General features: G+C 52.7%; 2 protein-coding genes across 5 annotated transcripts in view; one reads left to right on the top strand and one right to left on the bottom strand.

Moving 5' to 3' along the window:
* The window catches only part of LOC123847676 (NHS-like protein 2), a 120,000-nt gene that overhangs the window by 12,056 nt on the left and 86,737 nt on the right, over nucleotides 1-21,207 (bottom strand). The window contains exons 2-5 of one of the 4 annotated variants that reach the window (XM_045879485.3): nucleotides 5,881-6,036; nucleotides 2,676-2,803; nucleotides 2,173-2,368; nucleotides 195-326 (exon numbers count right to left, since the gene is read on the bottom strand). The exons of 1 other annotated variant lie outside the window; for it this stretch is intronic. In XM_045879485.3, the coding sequence (XP_045735441.1) occupies nucleotides 195-326; nucleotides 2,173-2,368; nucleotides 2,676-2,803; nucleotides 5,881-6,036 (612 nt within the window). Of the gene's footprint in view, nucleotides 1-194; nucleotides 327-2,172; nucleotides 2,369-2,675; nucleotides 6,037-21,207 lie in introns of all 4 variants that reach the window. 2 more of the 4 variants (XM_054508501.2, XM_064574246.1) reach the window with 2 other exon arrangements.
* RTL5 (retrotransposon Gag like 5) lies at nucleotides 6,202-8,829 on the top strand. Its single transcript, XM_054508503.2, has one exon. The coding sequence runs from the start codon at nucleotides 6,607-6,609 to the stop codon at nucleotides 8,290-8,292; it is 1,686 nt and encodes a 561-aa protein (XP_054364478.1). The 5' UTR covers nucleotides 6,202-6,606; the 3' UTR covers nucleotides 8,293-8,829.

Raw genomic sequence — 21,207 nt, 5'->3', positions numbered from 1 at the left:
ATTCAGTTGACGCCCTTGACAAAGGGCCCTTGGTTATCCTTAATTACCACATGGGGTTTTTTTTAGGGCATCCAAAGCTCCCCCCCCACGCACACACACACGCACACGCACGCACTCTGAATTATTCCTGGGGGGCAGGGCTGGTAGAAGTGAACAAGGGGAAGGATCTGGGGCATCAGCTGTGGTGGGGTCACCTTGGTCTCGCTGGGAAAAGTTAGAGAATCCAATAATGGTCCGCCTCCGCCTCAGGGTGGATTTGGGGTTCACGGCTGTCTCTGTGTTAAACAACGAGTGTCGCAAACTTGCGTGTTTATCAAACTGTTGCCCTGTAGCCAAAATAAAGACACTTGGGTGCATCCTGGTTTCTGTTTACAGCACAGTGGAAATCAGTCTGAGGTGCACAGAAGGGATGACGGCAGTAGCGATGAGCATGAACAGGGTCCAGGCAAGTGGCCCTTCTTCCTCATCCCTCCCAATTTGGCCCCGGGCACCCGCAGCCCCAAGACATACATGTGGGCTTTCACAGGTCGCACCCTGGGTCACCTGCGAGTCCTAGGTGGCCGAGAGCCAGGGCTTTCAACCCTGGCTGCATATCAAATCCAACTGAGCAGCTTTTGAAACCCTAGTATCTGAACCCCATCAAGGACACTGAAATCTCGGGCTGTCGGACCCCGATAGAAACATTTTTCTTGAATTCCCCAGATGACTGATCATTCAGATGTGCAGCCCGGGGTGAGAACCACCAGAGTAGAGAGACAGGTTGAGACTAGATGTTGCTTGATTGTAATCGTTTCTCAAAGAAAGCCTTTGTATGGGCCAGTAAGGACAGGGCCTCCAAGAAGCTGCCCCACTGGCCCCCCACCATCCAGGAAGCAGCCTGCTAGTCTGTCCTCCAGTCACCTGATCACATTTTATCAACGTTCACCCCTGTGTAGTGATTGAGATCTATTTCTCTCGAAACCCTGGGTCAGTCTTTGCTCCAGGGGAATTGCTGGGGCAGGGGTGGGGTGAGGCACGCTGTTCCCCGCGCTGTCTCTCATTCCGCAGCGACAGCGGGCTCACCAGACCCTCCCCTCTCGGCCCCGTAGCTGCATATGTAACCCACTGCCCACCCTGCCCCCAGCAAGGGGCTCTGCGGGCAAAACTCAGGGCCAGGCTCACTGAGAGTAAGGTGGAAGTGTAAAGACAAAGCGCCCGCCTTCACTCGGCGAGTCTCTCTTCCCGGCCTTCATTCCTCCTGGTGCATCTCCCTAGGCTCTGAGCTCTGCCTCTGATTTGCCGAGGGGATGCGGGTGGCGCCGAATGCCCCCATGTTCAGGGAGAGCTACCACACGTGGCCAGACCTGCCCTCATGGCCTTCAGCAACTTTTTCTCCAGCATACCACTGGCCAGTGCTGGCTCCCAGGGGGCCCCTGGTCCCTTTAAGTTAGGAGGGCTTCATGTCATCAGGTCGCTGGCCCTATCTCCTTCTGAAATGACGGACCCTCCTCCTCTTCCATGTACAGCTGGTGGAGTGTGGAGCATGAGTTAATAACGGGCATGGTCTAGGGTGCCCCGTGCCCCCAAATCACAGCCAGCTGAGCCGCATTTGCCTTGGTCTCTTTCTATTACTTCCCTTCTCAAACACTTGCCGCACAAGGTGAAGAAGCCCACCTCTCTAGCAGACCGAGTGTCTACTGGAAGTGCCACGAGGCCCCAGCTCTGTGTCCCTGGTGGGATCCTCCCTCTGACCACCAACACTACAAACCTCACACTTCGACTCCGACTCCTATCTGGGTGCTACCAAGCTGGCTTCTGGCACGAGAAGTTCTCTCTCCCCAAACGAAACCTAGCTCACAAACTTTAAGTTCCCACGGACGTTCCGAAGAGCCCACGCATTCACAGAGTCCTAGCGTTTTCTGTTAAGAGGAATTTGTTTGCTCTCAAAGGGGCTCGGTTAGCGTGGCAGTGCCAGGACAGAGTGAAGAAAGAGCAGTGAGAGCCCCCTCGCCTGCATGCCTTCATCTCCCCCACCCCGCCCCCCCGGGCCAAGAGCCATGACCTTGACAGTGCAGGGTGAGCCAGCAGCAGAGAAAAGTCTCGCTCCCTCCCCCAGCACCCAGTGCATTTGGAGAGGATGGTCTGTAGTTGGCATGGAGGGAAGCAAACAGAGGTGGTGCTAAGCAACTCTACCAGAGATGTTGATGGGCACAATGTCAGAGTGCGTGGAGCAAGGCTGAAGCCACCGCTTCTCCTCTAGGATGGGCAGAGGGGAGGGGCTATTCCAGGCAGCTTGCTTGGCGGCTGTGGTAGACAGGCTCAGGGAGGCCTCGGGGGCCCTCACACCCTGGGTGGTAGTCTCATCCTCACTCGGCTGCCGTTTTGTAGGCTGTTGGGAAAGAAGGTGATGGAAAGGGTGTGCTCCCGACGGGATGAGCCGTGCCCACGGGATGGCTGTCTAGACAGGGTGGTCGGAGGCTTCGTCTGGTAGGCAGGAAAGTGTGGACGGGCTGCCAGGCCAGACACCTGCTGTGTGGGGCCCATCTCGGCAGGGCCTCAGGGTAGCTCTGCTGGCAAGCAGAGGTGAGCAGCAGCTTCCGGTGGGTAAGGTACGCAGCTCGAGGGCCGCTGTCAATGAGCGCAGAGAGCTCTCTGCCCACGCTGGCTCTCACAGGTGGGAGGAAGAGGCAACTCACCATCAGCACAAACTCCAGACGCCTGCCAGCCTGGGGCCTTGGGCTAGGAGTGGGCTCAGGGGCCTCATCAGCAGAGCGGAAGGTCTGCCCCAGAAGTCTGGCCTCCGGGTACCGTTCCTCATATTCTTCTGAAAAACAGCACAGTGGATACACACTCTAGGGGCCACGGCCAAGCACCGGGCTGGGAGAGGACCGCAAGCTGGGGCTCCTGCTTTAGCTGCCAGGCCTGACTTGCCTTGTTTCTTTACGGTTTGGCCCAGCGTCCGAGCCTCTGGCTTCGGAAACGGAAAAATGCCTACTTCCCAGGACTGCGAAGGCCGAGGAGAAAAGAGAGTCGGTAGAGTCGAGTTGCGCCGGTTCGCAGACCAAGCCCATGTCTTGCCGGCCCCCACCTTAGGGGCTCAACTTAGAGGAGAGCCTCAGGCTGCAGACACCCTTCTCTGAAGCCCTGCAGCTCCTCAGGTTTTCTGCAAGCCTACCAGGGAAAGGACCTGTGTGAAGCAGGAAGAAATTTGCACTGGGAAGTCCAATGTGGAGGGCTCCCCTGGATCTCAAGAACTCTCATCTGAGCCTCCGAGGGCCTGGTTCCCTGCACCTTAGTCCCACTGTGGGTTGTGTCAGGTCCAGGGGGGCTAAGGTGAGGGAGAGGGAAGGCAGAGGTAGTGGCCGAGAAGGAAGGAGAAGTGGAAGGGCATTGTCAGCGAATAGGAGGGATGCACAAGATTTGAATGGACTTCACTGAAGTGATGGGTTCGATGAGTAGATGAGGAACAGGAGAGAGCAAAGGACCAACAGGGGTGGGGCTCTCTGCACACCTGGACAAGGACTTTAAGACTCATAGAGACTTGGGAGTCCGGGGGGCCTCAAAAGTTCTCTGGTCCAACACCCCCTTCTGGGCTCAGAGTTCCTCCTCAGCAGCCCTTCTAGATGCTTCTTCAGCCTCCACACAGACCTGCAGAGAAGGGGAGCTGCCGTCCTCCCAAGGCAGCTCATTCCATCCAAGGACAGTTGGGGCTGCCAGGCATGGCAGGAAAGCTCTTCCTTATCCTGAGGTGAAATCCGCCTCCCTCTAGATTTCCTTCACCCACCGGTCCTAAATCTGCCCATGGTGGCAACACAGAGCACACTGACTCCTTTTCTGCTTGGCAGCTCCTCTCTTATCTGAACGCAAGGCTCATGGTGTCCCTTGGAATCTTGCTTCTCTAAGGTCACCACCACTGCCCTGGCAAGGGAGGCGAGGGTTTTGGCTGGAGTCCAGTTGGGTGGCCCAGCTACCATTTTCTACTCTCCATAAGAGTTAACCTTCGTTGGTATGGATAAACGAGAGCTGACAAGACTTCTTCTCACACTTAACGTTCACTCAACAAATGCCTACGGAGCACCTCTTGGGGATCCAGCTCTGTGCCGGCTGCTTCTGGAAACACAAGGGTACTAAGAGATGTGATTCTTTCTGTCGAGAAGTTCGGTCTGGTTAGGCAGACAAGTGATAAGCCCGGGACTAGTAGGTGAATGAGTAAATGAATGAACAAATGAAAGAAAAAGTACTTCAGAACGATACAAGTCCTCTGGAGCTGGATGGCCCAAGGTGGCTCGCGGGAGTGCTCACGAAGGGAATGAGCAAAGTGTAGAACTAGTGTTAAAGGGTTTTGAATGAGGCAAGAAGAGGACTGTGAAGAAAGTGTACGGTTTGGAGGTTGGAAGACATTGAGGAAGGGCTTCTGGGCCTGGAAGAGAGGCCTCAGTGGGACAGCGAGTGCCTGGAGTAGGTACGGAGCTTGCGACTACCACTGAGATTTTATTTGTATTAATTACTTCATGGAGATATAACTTACCTACAGCAGGGTGTACAAACCTGCAGTGCACAGCTCAGTGAATTTTGACATATGCACGTCCCTTATAACCTCCGTCCAGATACTGTGACACCCCAGTTGTCTCTCTCATAGCACTGAGTTTTAATCTCTTTGCCACTTACGTAGGCTAAATCCCTCTGGTCAAGGTGTCTGGTTTTTGTCTTGTAAGGGCCTATCAGCGACCGCACTGTTTTCTCCTTTGTGTTAACTTTAATATTGTGCCCAGCTAAGCCTGTGTTCCAAAGGACACGTACCGGGAGTTGACGGTGCATCTTATCGGGGTCTCTCCAGCTGCAAGATACTCTTGCTGAGCAGGTTACATACCATTTTTGATTCTCACAAAACTGTGCCGCGTGGGGAACTGGAATCTCACTTTAAAGATGACTGATTCATCTGAAGCTTTGGGTACTCTGCATAACATCCCACAGCTAGTTAGGTGAGGGGTGGGAATGAGATTCTAGCTCTGTCTGATTTCAGAGTCTGGGTTTTCTCACTCTGCCTGGTGCATGCACAGTCTGACTGCTCAGGCACCACGACTGGGCTGTGTGTCCGGGTCGTGTGGACCCAGCTTTGTGTACAGCGTGCTCATCTGTATACTCCAAAGACAATGGGCTGGGAATTGGGGATGAGGAGAGCTCTGGGTGCTGGGTACTGGGCTTCCTTTTTGTTTTTTGTTGTTTGTTTTTAAAGTAGGCTCCACGCCCACCATGGAGCCCAATGCAGGGACCGAACCCACAATCCTGAGATCAAGACCTGAGCTGAGATAGAGAGTTGGACGCTCAAGCTCAACCGACAGAGCCACTCAGGCGTCCCTGTCGGGCTTACTCTGATGAGGCAGGTGCTCCCCAGGAGACACACGGACAGGTTGTGGCAAGAGCAGAGTGGGTGAAGCCCGGAGGGGGAGACCCTGCAGATGCCTCCATTGTCCTTGGGTGTGAGGATTCCAAAGGCACGGGTGACGTGGCAAGAGAGGGTCTAAAAGGTCTGTGAGCCCACCCTGTGGGAGTCTCTCACCCAGCTCCCTTTATAAATGGCTTGACCATTGCCCTGCTTCTGCCTCCGTCCTCCCCCCCTCCCCCCCCCCGCGGCCTCCTGAACTGAAAAATAAAGGGGCGGGGTGGAAGGGAGGGGTGGCGAGTAAACAGCCAGGAGAAACGGAACCCTCTCGAATCCTTTAGTCTGGAAGGTAAAAAGATGGGAAACTGTGTGTTTTTTTGTTTTTCAGTGGGGTTTCAACCGTTCTCTCTCTCTTTTTTTTCTCTCGCTGGTCCCTGTCCTCTTTCTTCTGCGCCTCCCTCCAGCCGCTGCGCATCTCGCCTGTGGGCTCCGGCCGCAGCCCCCCTCCCTCTCAGTACCTTGCAACAGGCTCTGGAGATTGAGCTGCGCCTCTCGAAGCAGCTCCTCTACACTCGGGGGCCTGCCCGAGGAGAGGAACACGTTCACTGGCTGTCGCCATGACGACCTCGAGTGGGCAGTCGCTGTCGCGTTTTCCCGACCCGAGTTAGCTGCAGCTAGGGAAGGAGAGAGTCAGTGAGAGGCGCAGGCGGGGGGGGGGGGGGGGGGGGCGGTGCGCGGCGGCCAGTGGGCGCCCGCCGTTCCCTAAGACCCGCCCCGCCGGGGGTGGGGGGGCGGCACGACGCTGCGCTTAAAAGGCGGGGACTCGCCAACCGCAAGATTTTTCCTCGACAGATCCTGCCGCAGTGCACTCCCTCCCGCTCCGCCAGCCTCCGCTCGCCCCGCCGCCGCCTGCCGCCTGCCGCCCGCCGCCCGCCGCCCGCGTCCTCGGCTCCCGGCGCCTCCCGGCTCCCGCCGCCGCCCGCCCGCCCTCTCCGATCCGATCCCCGGGACGAGGTAAAGCGCCCCGGGCCGAGCCGCTGGGCCCTCCGGCCGGAGCGCCCGCCCTCCGAGCTCGCCCCAGTGGGTGTGGCTCGGCCTCTCCCGCGCCCCGCCGCGGCGCTCCGCTCCCCTCCCCCCGCACGCGCTCCGCCGCCGCATTTCAGCCTCCTCTCGCGGCCTCCAGCTCCCCACCCCCCTCCGCCTGCGCCCCCGCCCTCAGACCCGGGGCCCCTGAGCTAATCCTGATGTCCGAGGCCGCCGGAAATCTAAACAGCCTGCGCATGGCGAACGTGGCCCTGCGAGAAGAATTAAATGCCCTTCGCGGGGAGAATGCCAATCTGGGCCTTCAGCTCGGAAGAGCCCTAGCCGAGGTTAACTCCTTGCGGGGCAACGTGTCGAGCTACATCCGCTGGCCAGTGCCGGTGGTGCCCGTCCTTGCCGAGGAGAACTTTGAGTTCCCGCTCAGCGAGATCGACGCAGTTCCCGAGGGGGAGCTGCCTTTCTTGTGCTGGCCCCCCCCCCGCGCGGAGCCCGAGTACGCCTCGGACGAACTGTTGATTAGCGTGATCCAGGACTGCGGTACCTCCGACGCGCCCGTCGACCCTCCCCCGCTGGCCCTCCCGCCCCCGCCGGCGCTGCCCCCGCCCCCAGCCAAGGAGCTGCCCGCGCAGCCTCCTCTGCCGCCGCTGGAGCGGCCCGAGTTAGAGCCCTTCTCGGGCGACCCGGTCTACCTGGCCGAATTCTTGATGAAGCTAGAGACCTTCATAGCTGACCACGAGGATCATTTCCCCGGGGGCGCCGAGCGGGTGGCCTTTCTGATCTCCTTTTTCGCGGGCCAAGCCAAGAACTGGGCCATCTCGGTCACCCGGGAAGGAAGCCCCCTGCGTGCCAACTTCCCACGCTTCCTGGATGAGATCCGCAAGGAATTCTGCGGCCCCATCCCCCCGAGCGTGGCTAAAAAGGCCATCCGCAAGCTCAGGCAAGGCCACTGTACCCTAGGCAGCTATGCAGATGCTTTTCAGTTCCTGGCCCAGTTCTTGTCTTGGGATGACTGCCGCCTTCAAAACCAGTTCCTTAAAGGCCTGTCAGAATTCTTCCGCAAGGAGCTCTTATGGTCCACTGAAATGGCCGACCTGGATGAGCTGATTCTCGAGTGTGTGGAGATAGAGAGGAAAGTGCGCGTGCCCAAGCCGATCCCGCTCCCGGGGGTCCGCAACATCTTCTTCCCTTTCGCTGCGGACCCTAACGAAGACAGTGATGAGGAAGATTTCCACAGTGACGAAGATGAAGAGACACGCAGGCGCAGGCTTTACGACAGGGAGCAGCGGAGGCGCGTGAGAGCTCTTCAGGAGGAGGCGAGGGAGGAGGAGGAGAAGAGGAAGAAGCAGGAAGAGATGCGGAAGAAGCAGCTGGAGGAGATGAAGAAGAAACTGGAAGAGAAGGAAGAGGAGGACGAGGACGAGGAGGTGGACGTGGACGAGGAGGTGGACGTGGAGACAGTCAAGGATGAAGAGAACAAGGGTGAATTTGTGTGCCCGGTCCCGCAGCCAGATCCCGACGCCGACCAGGAGGGGGACCAGGAGCCGGAACCAGAGTCAGAGGATGAGACCCAAGACGATGACCTGGACGAGATGATGGAGATGGAGCCGACCGTTGCCCACGCGTCATCCCAGACCACTGGCTACTACCACGAGAATTTCCTAGATGCTTCGCCTCCCATAGTGCAGCCCAGCAGGAGGAGGAACCAGAATCGCGTCCCGCTCCTGGAGGGCCTTCCGGGCACTAATTCGCCCTTCTACAGTTCGCCCCCGCTGATTCGCCGCGCGGGTCGCCTGGGGCAACGCCAAATTCGAAGGCGGCCCCCCGTGCTGTTCCGCCTCACTCCGAGACAGGGGGGCCACCGGGCCGCCCGTGGCCGAATTCGCGTGTGAGAGCCGGGGCGAGCTCGCCGCGCAGAACACACCCTTCTACAGCGTCCCCTGCCCCCGCTATCGCTGCCACGCCTGCCCTATTTGCTGACCAGTACTTGAGGGAGTTCCAGACCTGTGGAGCCCGAAGAAGACCTACAGAACTCCAGAGCGTCTTGCACCCGTGACCAGAGAGTGACACGTGTCCAGGCAAGGCCACCCGAGAAAGAAGGGATCAGCAGTAGCTGTCCTCCTGGAGTGCGCTCTGCTCAGTCTTGCCACGAGCTAGAGAGCAGGTTTCTGGCCTGTTCCCATAAAAGAACTGGTCGCCCTCTTGTAATTTCCCCTCTGGTTGTTCCTAACCCTCACCTCTCCTGCGTTTAGTCACCCTGTGTTCTACGGTTTTATCCTCGGACTGGTTCACCAGGACTGCACCCAATGCCTCACTGATCTGCCCCCACGAGCGAAAGGACAGGCTACGCCGAACTCCTAAAGCCATTGAGGCCACTGACTCGATACAATCGACAGAGAGCAGGATGGTATCAAGAGATGTACGAGAAGCCGACATTTGCTTCAAGCCCCCGCCCCCCCCCCAGCAGAAGGGCCCCGAAGAGAACCCCCGCGTCCAGCCCAGTGAGTGTGTGCAAAGTCACATGTGAAACGGACAACACGGCTGAGATGGGCTCTTGACTGACCCAGCAAGCTGGCTCCTCCGGCCCACAGACCCCTGCATCAGGGCCCCTGGACCAGCTCGCCGAGCCCGGGACCCTCTCCTCTCACCACACTGCCTTCCCGGGCATCCCCAGCAGACAGAGCCCAAGGTTACAGGCTCTAACCCTTCTCTGGATGTTGCCTAAAGGGAGGAGGAGGGGGAGCGGAGGGGGAGTAAGAGGAGGGGGAGGAGAAGGAGGCAGCCGCAGCAACAACTCAGCTTGACATTGTAAGGAGTGACTCTTTCCTTAGGGACGGTGGTCTCCTTCCCCGGCCGGGCCTTGGACTGCAGCCCCCAGCCAAAGGCCTTTGCAGGAGACTCGCCATCCTTGGGGTGCCAGAGGAGGCCCGACTGGCCTTTCTTTCCTGGACTGCCAGAGAGAGAGAAGGCCCGAGGCCTGCTCTTTAACTTCGACTTCAAGGATTCCTTGGTTCTGAGAGGAGAGAGGAAGGTTCTGTCTACAGCCTTGCAGCTGGGACGTCCTCATGTTTCTCACATGGGGGGCGGGGGGCAAGCCATGGCCCGGTGCTGGGCTTCGATTAGACACTGAGGCTTAAGAGGGTGACTGCCTCCTAATAACTCCGGGGACGTCTGGGTACGAACCCAGGGCCGCCCATAAAGAGTCCTGCTGCTTGTCTCGGGTCCAGAAAACACTGCTTCGGCAGTGAAAAACATACACTATGTCAGTCTGGCCCCAGAATGGCAGCCAGATCCGCTGCTGGCCCGAACTGCCCTCCACACTGAGCTTCCTGCACAGTGCCTGGCAGCTGGACAAGTGCAGCCAAAGTGTCTGTGGCTAGAGGGAAGAAAACATAGTAAATGATGCCTCTGTTCCTCACCGGAGTCTGACAGATAACCTCAGCCCAGCCTTAGGATTTTGAGCCTGGAGGCAAGCGGAAGGAGCTGAAGGAAGAGGAGTCACAGAGAAACCCAGTCCTCTGGCTGGTTTCTGGTGAGGTCTCTATTCATCAGTGGGAGGTAAGAAGCCCCTTTTGTTTATAACGCGCTTCTCAGCCTGGGGAATCCGTGGAGCCGGGTTCCTAGAACCTGTTGCTACCTTTTAAAAAGGCTCCCCCCTCCTCCAAGGAGAAAAGTAATAGATAATCACAATGGAAAATTTGGAAAGTAGAGAAAACTGTTAAGGCCAAAACACCCCCAGACATCCAGAATCCGGCCACACAGACGCGTGTACTGTTAACACTTTGATGCCCTTCTAGCATGTTCTCCCTCTGTCTTTTCAAAGCTGAGATCATGCTGTAAGCTCTTGATCAGCAGGATTTAAAATGGCTGCCACCTAGGCAGTCATGCATACTGAATAATTTATTTAAGCAGTCTCCTGATTTGTTGGACATTTCAGTTGCCTGGTGTTCTCCATTCCCATCGGTACAGTGGTCAACAACCGCATAAAGAAAATTTTGTCTGTTTTTCAGCTATTTCCTCAGGAGAGAGTTCCAGAAGGGGAACGGCTCTCCTTCTAGGCTGTGGACCCTGTTTGCTGACGGTCGACACGCTGGCCCTGCTGCCCACGTCCCTGCCGGAGAAGTGCAAAGGACAGGTGCCTTGCACCCCGACCTCCAGGGACCCTTCAGCACAGGCCCTGCTGTTCCCGTGGTGCCTCTCACCCTGAGCCCTTGTAGCCTCAGCCGGGGAAAGAGCGGATGAGCAGTGAGCTGGTTTCTGGCCCTCTGGTGGCAGGGGGGGCTTGGGCTTCCCTTTGACCCTCTTCCCCCACCTTTCCCGGATCTTTAATATTTGTTGTGATGTAACAGCCACAAGAGCTGTAAGAAGAACTATGGGCTTTGGGTGCTCTCTTGGGTTGAAAGCGGGGGTGGGGGGTGGGGGGGGGAAATGCATGCCAGGGATATGAAGGCAGCCCAAGGATTCCCAGAGACTCGGAGGAAACCCGTTTGAAACAAATGTGTTATTGTTATCGTGTTATTGTTGCATCACTGTGTTGTGAAGATAAGAAATCGTTCTGTATGCTAAAGCTTTCTCCTCAATAAAAATATAAAGGGTGTGTAAAGACTGCGTCTCTCTGGGTTATTGAGCAAACATAGATGAGCACTCCCTAGGCATCAGAGATCATTTCCCAGGCACCTTGCCTGAATCAGCCCTAGCCTGAAGCCTTGCAATCCTTAGATGAGGAAACTGAGGCCCAGCAAGGCCCAAGGGACCTACCTAGAGTCCTGCGCACTTGGGGATGGCAGTTGTTGGGAGGGAGGGAGGTAAAAAGACTAGTTATCTTGAAAAACAGCATTAGTTCTCCGCATCCTGGGATATGAAAGTATGAGTGGCCCAGTCCTATCATTCTATAACGGCACCTCTCCTGGCCCCCAACACACTCGCGCGCGCGCACACAGAGGACATAGAAGGGAGGGGGGTGGTGAGGCGGGAGGGCCCTTCCACTTTGGGGCACTAGGTGGTGCTACCGGACACGACTGAGCTTGCTGCTGACGAATTTTAAATACACTTGCCCAGAGCAGTTCAGCAGAGATCCTCCCAGCAAGATTTCAGGGCTCCTCACAGACTCCGGGGTCAGAAGAAACAGAATCCCATTCTTGGATTTGCTAACGTTTCCCAGCTATGAACTGGAATTTCCCCCCCACCCCCGGGACAGTGGGTGGGAATGTTTATGGAGGTACCAGTGTTTTTGACATCGCCCAAGGTTTACAGGGGCAAAGTAGCTTTTCCACAGCTCCCCGGCTGCCCAGTAGTCAGCTCTCTCCGCCTCCACTCCCTTGGTCCTACTGCTTCCTGGATCTGCCTGTCCACCCTGTCCTGCCCACCCTCCCCCCGCCCCAGCTTCCAGGAGCACAATGAGAGAGAAAGCCCGGTTTCAGAAGCACATCTGCTTTGCCCCTTTAAGAGGGAGGGAGGGAGGGAGGAAGAGAAAGGAAGGGGGGCGGGGAACCGGCATGTTTCTGACCGTGTACCAGGCACTTTTGCCAACAAATCTCATTTCATTCCCACAACAAGTCAATGCAGCAGATAACGTGTCTCCTTTGAGAGCTGACGGATCTGAATCTCAGCGATATTAGGTTCCATGGGGGGACTCGGGTCTTTGTGACCCCCAAAGCCATACCCTCTCACCTCTAATACACCATGCCCATCCCAAGGAAGCCCCTTGAGGAGCTCAAGTCTCAACCTGACTGGATTCTGGGTCTTTGCCAAAGCAGCCAGATCTACGCATCAGGGCCACTGTCTCTGGAGGCTCTGGGAGAACAGCCAGGGGGCAAGCTCCACCCATCAGGGAAGGGCCTGCCGAGTTTAAGGGCCCGAGTTTAAGGTGACGAGTATGTGTGAGTGTGTGGCTGACTGCCCCTTCTCGGGGAGGGACGGGGCTGTGGCACCATGGGCTATCTCAGTGAGCCCCGGGGCTGCCCATTCTGCTTCGGAGGGGGGGCCAGATAAGGTCTCTAGCACCCCCAGAATTTCTCATGCCATCACAGGTAGGGATAGGCGAGCCCAGATTGTGTCGTGGCCCATCAGAGCAGGTGGGGGAAAATAAGAGTGGGGTGAGCCTTGCCCCACACCCCCGCAGTCACAAGCCCTGTGAGTCTAGGGGAAGAGCCCAGCATTCCAGTCTGGCCCCGCCACGGACTCCATCTGGAACCTGCATGAGTCCCATTCCTATTCAGGCTACAGCTTCCTCATCTGTCTAGTCACTGTGGGGTCCCTGGTGCCCAGCACAAGGCTGGGTACACAGTAGGATCTCAAACCTAGCTTGATACATAGCTTGAGTGAATAAATGGGCTGCTGGATTAAAAACAAAACAAAACAAAACACCCTGTTGCCAAGGGGTGGAGGAAGGCAGAGAACATCTTGCTGCCGGTGAAGCAGGCCCCACTGTTCCTTCTCATCATTCATTCTGTGAGGAACTGACAGCTCAAGGTCACTCACTTGAGTTCGACTGTGAACTCCAGTGGTTTGACACCCAGAACTCTTAACCTCCACCCTCCACTCACACCCACACTGGTGGAATCAGAATCTCCAGGAATTTCTGTTTCTAAAAAGCTCCCTAGGCAGTGCTAATGCCTAGCCTCCTGCAGAAAAGAGCCTTGGGGACAACTATCCCTGGCGACATTTAATGGCCAGTTTGGTTTTGAGCCTTCCCTTAGAGCTCCCCGGAGCAGAAACCAGCCTGGAGATCCCGTACTAGCCCATAGTAAGTGATCAAGAAATATTTGTGCAACAGTCCCCCAGCATGTGCCGTGGTCTGGTGTGAGTTCGCCCCTCCTGGACACCTGCTCAGATTGCATTTTTTTAAAAAGATTTTATTTATTTGAGAGAGAGAGAGAGCACAAGCAAGAGGAGCGGTGGGCAGAGGGAGGAGAAGCAGGCTCCCCGCTGAGCAGGGAGCCTGCTGCAGGACTGGATCCCAGGACCCCGGGATCATGACCTGAGCCAAAGGGAGGCAACTCAACCCATTGAGCCACCCAGGTGCCCTCAGATTGCACCTTTTGAAAGAGATGTGCCATAGGATGGATGCAGAATTCCGGCCCTGAGAAACCAGATCATTGGAGCCTAAGCCTTTAAACTTGACCACCAGAACTGACTCCTGTGGAGCCTTGGCCTCTCCCCAGGGATAAGGACAGGCATTAAGGAGGCAAGAGATTACCCCCTAAATGGGGCTGGGAGGATCCACTTCTGGCTAGCACTTCCTGCATCCTGACCAGACGAGAGAAAGCTCCGCAGGCCACTTCTCCCCAGGGACTCAATAGACACAGAAACACAAAGCTCAGGGCTCTTAGTTGCCACGGTAACGGTGGGACCTACTTGGAAGAAAACAATCTCTTGAAAAGCTCAGGAGGGTGGATATTTCCTCTGACAGAGGGCGGGCTCTGACCTGCTCCTTACATCCCCTCTCCCCTTCCTGCCTGCCACCCAAAGGGGTGCAACGGGGGCCCCTCACCTCAGCGACTCCCCTGGGAGAGGGGTGCCAGAAAGTAGGGCCCTGGCTTTTTATTTTGCTCTTGCTGTGGGCTGTTAATAGGAGAAAGAGGCTCAAGGGGAAGGTGTTAGAGTGTGAATTCATGGCAATTGTCCTCTGGCCTAAGGAAGCCCTGCTTCATGAGACCCCCACCCCCCACACAAACCATACTTGAAGAGGGCAAGTGCCCCGCCGCAATTGCCATCCTACCTCTTCCTCACCACTTAACCATGGACACAAGAACCACAGAGAATGTCCAGAAGTTCCGGACTTCTCCCCCACAGTGCCGCCTTTCGTCATCTCTCACCGGAACTACTGAGGTAGCCTCCCTGCCGGGTCTGACCAGCTTCTAGTAGTCTCTACCCCTTCTAATCAATCCACCTTCCCATACGCTTGAGGGGTGGGTGGGCATGGTCCTTTGAACACACAAATCTGGTCCTGTTGCTCCTATTCAAAAACTTTTCAAGGGCTCTCCTTCCTCTACTGGAAGACTTGGGGATCTGATTCTGGCATTCTTCACTGTCTGGTCATAAACTACGTATGCCATCTCATCCGTCCACGCCATCATTCTTCCCTCTTCCATTCAGTCCAAACCCCAGGCAGCCTGAATTACACTCCCTTCTTTCCTTGCGTACCAGGTCCTTTCATGCCTCTGGGCCTTTGCACACCCTATACTCGCTGCTTTAAGAATTCATCAGCATTCCTGGCCCCACTCCAACTGGCAATCTTCTCAGCTCAAAGCTCACTTCCTCCACAAAGCTGCCTTCACTTCCCAGACGAATTCTTGCCCTTCTGAGCCCTCCCTTGCTTCCCTGCTCCCAACCCCTCTGTGAAGCCTGAGTTCCACCTGGGAGTGGAGGCTGGTTCAGGATTCCAAATGAATTTGTTGCTGCGAGGCTGCTTGCTGTTTAGTGTGAGAACATGCGCTTGTCCCCCTTTGCAAGTGAGGGCTGCACCGCAGTAGGCTTTGGAAGGAGTACTGGCCTCCTAAGTTCTGGCTGAGGGCTGATGGCAGGCAAGCACTGTGTTCCCACACAGCCCAATCAAGCTGGAGGTGTGGACGGTTGGAATGAGTTGGGTAAGAAAGAGAAAGGAAGAGTTTGCGGAGCTGATTGTTCATTCGCAACCCACCACCTGTCAGTGGCCTTCATCTCTTTGGGGGACCATCACTCCCTCTCAGCGGTGTGGTGGAGAGGAACCTCCATGGGGCATGAGAATCCCACAGACCTGGCTTTGAACCCTGGCTCTGCCACTTCCTTGTTGGATACCCTTAGGTTGGTTACTTCACTTCTCTAAGCCCCATTTCAATTTCTAAAAGTAGGGACGCCTGGGTGGCTCAGTCTGGTAAGCGTCTGCCTTGGGCTCAGGTCACGATCCCAGAGTCCTGGGATTGAGCCCCGCATCGGGCTCCCTGCTCAGTGGGGGGCCTGCATCTCGCTCTCCCTCTGCCGCTCCCCCTGCCTGTGCTCTCCTGCTCTCTCTGTCAAATAAATAAATAAAATCTTTAAAAAAAATAGTATACATTGGCAAAATAATTGATACGAACCAACAGCAATAAAAATAGCTAATACTTATTAGCACTTACTATTTCTTGGGCGCTAAGTGCTTTACATTTATTAACTCACTGAATGATTACAACAACCATATAAAGTAGGTAGCATTCTTAGTCCCCATTTTGCGGGTTAAGAAATGGCATGGATATGGGGGTGCCTTGGGTGGCTCAGTCGGTTAAGCGTCTGCCTTCAGCCCGGGTCATCATCCCAGGGGCCTGGGATCGAGCCTGAGTCAGGCTCCCTGCTCAGCGGGGAGTCTGCTTGTCCTTCTGCCTCTGCCCCTTCCCCCCCACCCTCCCCCCGCTCGTGCATGTGCTCTGTCTCTCAAATAAAAAAAATAAAATCTTAAAAAAAAAAAGAAATGGCATGGATAGTTTAACTTGCTCAATGTCACGGCACTAGCCTGAAAGTGCTTTGAACCCTCCAGTAATACAAGGAAAATTCTGTGGATCAGAAATGGGGCCAGTGGAGGAGGAAAGCACCAAGATCCAGAGCCGGGGTCTTAATCTCTTTTTGGTCAAAGATCCCTCTCAGCAGTTTGGCAAAGCCACTTCTCAGAATAATGTGTTCGGGTGCATAAAATAAAATACATGGAATTACAAAGGAAATCACTCCTATTGAGACAGTTCTAAAACATCTTGACGAAATTGTGGGTAGTTGTAGCACTACTTTAATAATGCACCAAATCGCCAGAGTTAGCAGCACATCTAGAGGTAGGAGTCTCGAAGCGATGATGAGCATAAGTAACTTTTTGTGAGATACGATTGTAATGTGATATGAAAATGTTTGTGATTTCTATTGGGGCTAAAGTAACAGATACTGCTAATACTATTATGGCTTGCTGCCAACACTCCGAATTTGGGGAAATGCTAAGTTTCTGTTAGAGCTCAGTGGGGAAAAAAAAGGAACAAAGAGTTTTCCCATCCAAGTTCACGGATCCCCCTAAATTCTCTCCACAGGGCCCTTTGAGGTGCACAGAGCTCAAGTGAAGGAGCCCAGCCCTGGGTGTGAGAGAAAAGACAATGGCTGGTACTGTCAGCTGTGAGGAGAAGCTGGGGGCTGGCAGAAAGACAAGTGTGTGGTTTCTCTTTCAAGAACTGTTTACAGAAATCATGAAGTCTGGCAGCTCCGTCTTCCTCTTGGTCCTGAGTCAGCAGCCCAGGGTGGGGCTGAGGCTGCCACACTGGGTTTGAGTTTTAAGCTCACCACACACCCATCCCTAAGAGTTGATTTGTTGCCGCTTCCTTACCAATGAAATCTTGGTGGGTTTCGCTCCATTTTACAATTTGGACCTGCCCGCACACACAGATATCTCATTAGTCTGGAAATAATCTTGCAGTGGACATTTTGTTGGCTCCAAGACAGTTTCTGAGCTCATGGATTCTTCTACCCTAGCATCCCAGCCAGGCTTTGAGGCTCACAGAGAGAAGGGGAGAGATTGCTAACTGTGCCACGAATCCCAGAGCAACGGTCAGAATCGACACTTTCCCAGAATACCAAATGCTTTTTCCCCCCGAATTCCTGACTTTGCCACCCGTCAGCCGAGTCCTTGCCAACCAGGGCGGCACAGTCCTGGGCACTGTGGCCAAGGAGACAAATGGTCAAAACAGCAGTAGGCCTCTGCTTTTCTAACTTGCTTCTATTCCCGTTCAAGACTCAACGAGAGCACTGTTCATAAGAAACAGGCCCCAAGCCTACTCACAATGCCTTGCTTGCTGGTCTGCTGCCTTCTTCTCTTCCTTGGGCCCTGATACTTACTCAGAAATGAGCAATACTTGGCCAATGGTCCTGTGCTAAAAAGGCTGCAGCTCATTTTCCAAAGTGAGAGGGTAAAATTGTGATAGCCTTATGAACTACAGCCACTGGCTAATAAAGAAGCTGGTTCAGAATGAATCTACCTCAAAAGAAAAAAAAAAAGAAGAATGAATCTACCTCAGTTATTCAAGGGAACAGAACAGTATACTTTGGGGGCAGGGGGCAGGCTGAGAGCTCCATATGCTGGAATGTGAAGAAGACTTAAATTTACTATAAAAGAAATATGTGTATGTTCTTAGGTTGGTCAAGGCTCCCAAACATAGGCAGAAGGAGACTGAGGACCAAATGAAGATACAAAAGATCTTTGGTTAGCCAGATTGACTAAGAATAAGGGAGAGAAGACCTCAATTACTAAAATCAGAAATGAGAGAGGGGACATCACAATCAAACTGGAAATCTAAAGGATTATAAAGAGTAACTATGAATAATTGTATGACAAATTATATAACTTAGATGAAATGCATACATTTCTAGAAAGACAACAACTATTGAAAATGACTGAAGAATAAATAGAAACTCCAAATAAACCTCTAGTAAGTAAAGAGATTGAATTAGTAGTCAAAGCTACCTACAAAGGGCGCCTGGGTGGCTCAGTCAGTTAAGCGGCTGCCTTCGGTTCAGGTCATGATCCCAGGGTCCTGGGATTGAGTCCCACATCAAGCTCCCTGCTCAGTGGGGAGTCTGCTTCTCCCTCTGCTCCTCCCCCTCCTCTCTCTCTCTCTCTCAATAAATAAATAAAATCTAAGAAAAAAAAAACTACCCACAAAGAAAAGTCCAGATACATATGGCTTCTTTGGTGAATTTTACCAAACATTGAAAGAAGAATTAACATCAATTCTTCACAAACTCATTCATAGCATAATACTTCTCAACTCATAATATGAGGCCAATATTACCCTGATACCCAAACTAGACAAAAACTTCACAGGAAATTAAAAGTACAGACCAATATCTCTTATAAATAACAGGCACAGAATTCTTCAACAAAACACTAGCAAACCAAATCCAGCAATATATAAAGAGGATCATACACCATGGCCAATACGTAAACTTGTAACATCTGAAAATCAATTGATGAAATACAGCAATCAGTACAATAAAAAAACAGAAACATAATTACCTCAACAGACAGAGAAAAGGGATTTGACAAAATCCAATACCCTTTCATGATAAAAACGAAAAAACAAAAACACTCAACAAATTAGTAATAGAAAGGAACCTCCTCAAGCTGACAAAAAGCATCTACGAAAAGCCCACAGTAGCATCACTATGGTGAAACACTAGAAGCTCTTCCCCTCTAAGATCAGAAACAAGATAAGGGTGTCCATTCTCACCACTTCTATGCAACATTGTACCGGAGGTTATGGCCAGAGCAATTTGATAAGAGAAAGAATTAAAAGGCATTGGGAAGATTGGAAAGGAAGAAGTAAACTATATGTGCAGATGACATGATCTTGCATATAGAAATCCTAAAGAATCTGCTGAAAGACTATTAAAATTAATAACTGAGTTCAACAAGGTTACAGGATATGAAGTCAATATAAATTTTTTTATGATTTTATTTATTTATTTGAGAGAGAGAGAGAGAGAGCAGGGGGGCAGGGGCAGAGGGAGAGGGAGAGAGAGAGTCACAAGCAGTCTCTGTGCTGAGTGTGGAGCCCAATGTGGGCCTTGATCTCACCACCATGAGATAACAACCTGAGCCAAAGCAAAGAGTCAGACACTTATATGGCTGTGTCACCCAGGCACCCCACAATATAAAAAATTTTATTGCTATACACCTGCAATGAACAATGTGAAATAAATTAAGAAAATACTTTATAATAGCCTCAAAAGAATAAAACACTTAGAATAAATTAGAAGTGGTACAAGACTCGTATACTGAAAACTTACAAAACATGTTGAAAGACATTAAAGAAGATCGAAACAAATGGAAAGACATCCCATGTTCATGGGTGGAAATATTTAATACTGTTAAGTTGGCAATACTCCCCCAAATGATCTACAGAGTCAATGCAATCACTGTCAGAAGCCCAGCTAGATGCTTTGTAGAAATAGACAAGTCGATACCAAAATATATATGAAATTCAAGGGGCCCAGAAGGGCCAAAACAATCTTGAAAAAGAACAAAGTTGGAGGACCCCCACACTTCCTGATTTCAAAACTTTATACAAAGCTACAGCCATCCAACTAGTGTGCTAATAGCATAAGGATAGACATATAGATCGATGAAACACAACTGAGAATCCAGAAATAAACTTATACATCTGTGGCCAGTTGGTTTTTGATAAGGACGTCAAGTCCATGCAATGAAGAAAGAATAGTCTTTTCAACAAGTGCTACTGGGACAACTGGATTTCCCGCCACAAGAGAATGAAGTTGAAATTTATTCTCACACTCGTACAACATTGAACTCAAAATGGATCAAAGACTTACATGTGACAGCTAACATTCTAAAACTTAGAAGGAAATACAGACGTAAATCTTTGAGACCCCGGATTAGGCAATGATTTCTTCGATATGACACTAATAGTACAAGCAACAGAAGAAAATAATAGATAAATTGCAGCCCATCAAAATGTAAAAGTCTGTTACAAACAATGCCATGAAAAGCATGAAAGGACACCCTACAGAATGACAGGAAGTATTCGCAAATCACATGTGTGACAGACTTGTAGCTAGAGCTTATAAACACGGCTTACAAAGCGATAATAAAAAGACACAAAGAACCCAATTCAAAAACGGGCAAGGGATCTGAATAAATGTTTCTCCAAAGAAGATATACAAATAGCCCCTGAACACATAAAAAGATGATCAACATCGGTAGTCATTCAGAAAATGCAAATAAGAAGCACAACGAGGGCGCCTGGGTGGCTCAGTCATTAAGCGTCTGCCTTCGGCTCAGGTCATGATCCCAGGGTCCTGGGATCGAGCCCCACATCGGGCTCCCTGCTCGGCGGGAAGCCTGCTTCTCCCTCTCCCGCTCCCCCTGCTTGTATTCCCTCTCTCGCTGTGTGTCTCTCTGTCAAATAAATAAATAAAATCTTTAAAAAATAAAATAAAAGAAGAAAATGGGGCTTAGAGCCACACACACACAGATGGAGCTTCAGGCTTACCACACGCTCACCCCAATAACCTGACCTCGATTGTGATCTTGAAGTCAGCTATCCTGGACCTATGGCAGGATTTTACAGCCCAATCGGGAGTCTTCTGATACCTAGAGATATGTAGGTGGCAAGATGGAGATACAGACCCTGCTGGCTAGCTGTACTCAACTCCTTCACAGACAGAGATCCAGTTGAAGTTCCCATCGAATGTTGAGACTTCTCTACAGCAGTCAGCAAGGTCTCACAGCTTCCAGGTCCATGCTGGTTCTCAGCTGGCCTCTTTCTCCCTTCCTGAGGAGGAGTCCACTGCCCAGTCCTCATGCCCAACTCCTAGTGTCCTCCCTGGGGCCAACTATCCTTGGTACTGTTTCTTTTTAAAAGATATTTATTTATTTATTTATTTATTTATTTATTTATTTATTTGAGAGAGAGAGCAAGAGCACGCACGAGCAGGGGGAGGAGCAGAGGGAGAGGGAGAAGCAGCCTCCCCGCTGAGCAAGAGCCTTACATGGGGCTCGATCCCAGGACCTCAAAATCACGACCCAAGCCAAGGGCAGATGCTTAACCGACTGAGCCACCTAGGTGCCCCAATCCTTGGTACTGCTACTGAGGTTCCTCAGTTGGACCAGACTCTGGCTCACATCTCTTCCCTTCTAACCCTGAGGGACCTTGTGCTTTGCTCCGATGTGACCTGATGAGCCCAGACCTGCCCTCTTGTACCTGGGTGGAGATGGGGACCCGGGTATGGCAGTCCTGTAGCTTGCATCCTCTAGGGGAGTGCTTAACTTCAATTCTGCTCATTGGGTATCTATGACCCAATAC

The sequence above is a fragment of the Mirounga angustirostris genome, unplaced genomic scaffold, assembly GCF_029215605.1.
Source record: "Mirounga angustirostris isolate CCGP_5_RB_7025 unplaced genomic scaffold, mMirAng1.0.hap1 SCAF_11, whole genome shotgun sequence".
Taxonomy (NCBI): domain Eukaryota; kingdom Metazoa; phylum Chordata; class Mammalia; order Carnivora; family Phocidae; genus Mirounga; species Mirounga angustirostris.
Note: the sequence above shows the minus strand (reverse complement) of the source record. Positions and strands in the feature narration are given on the sequence as shown.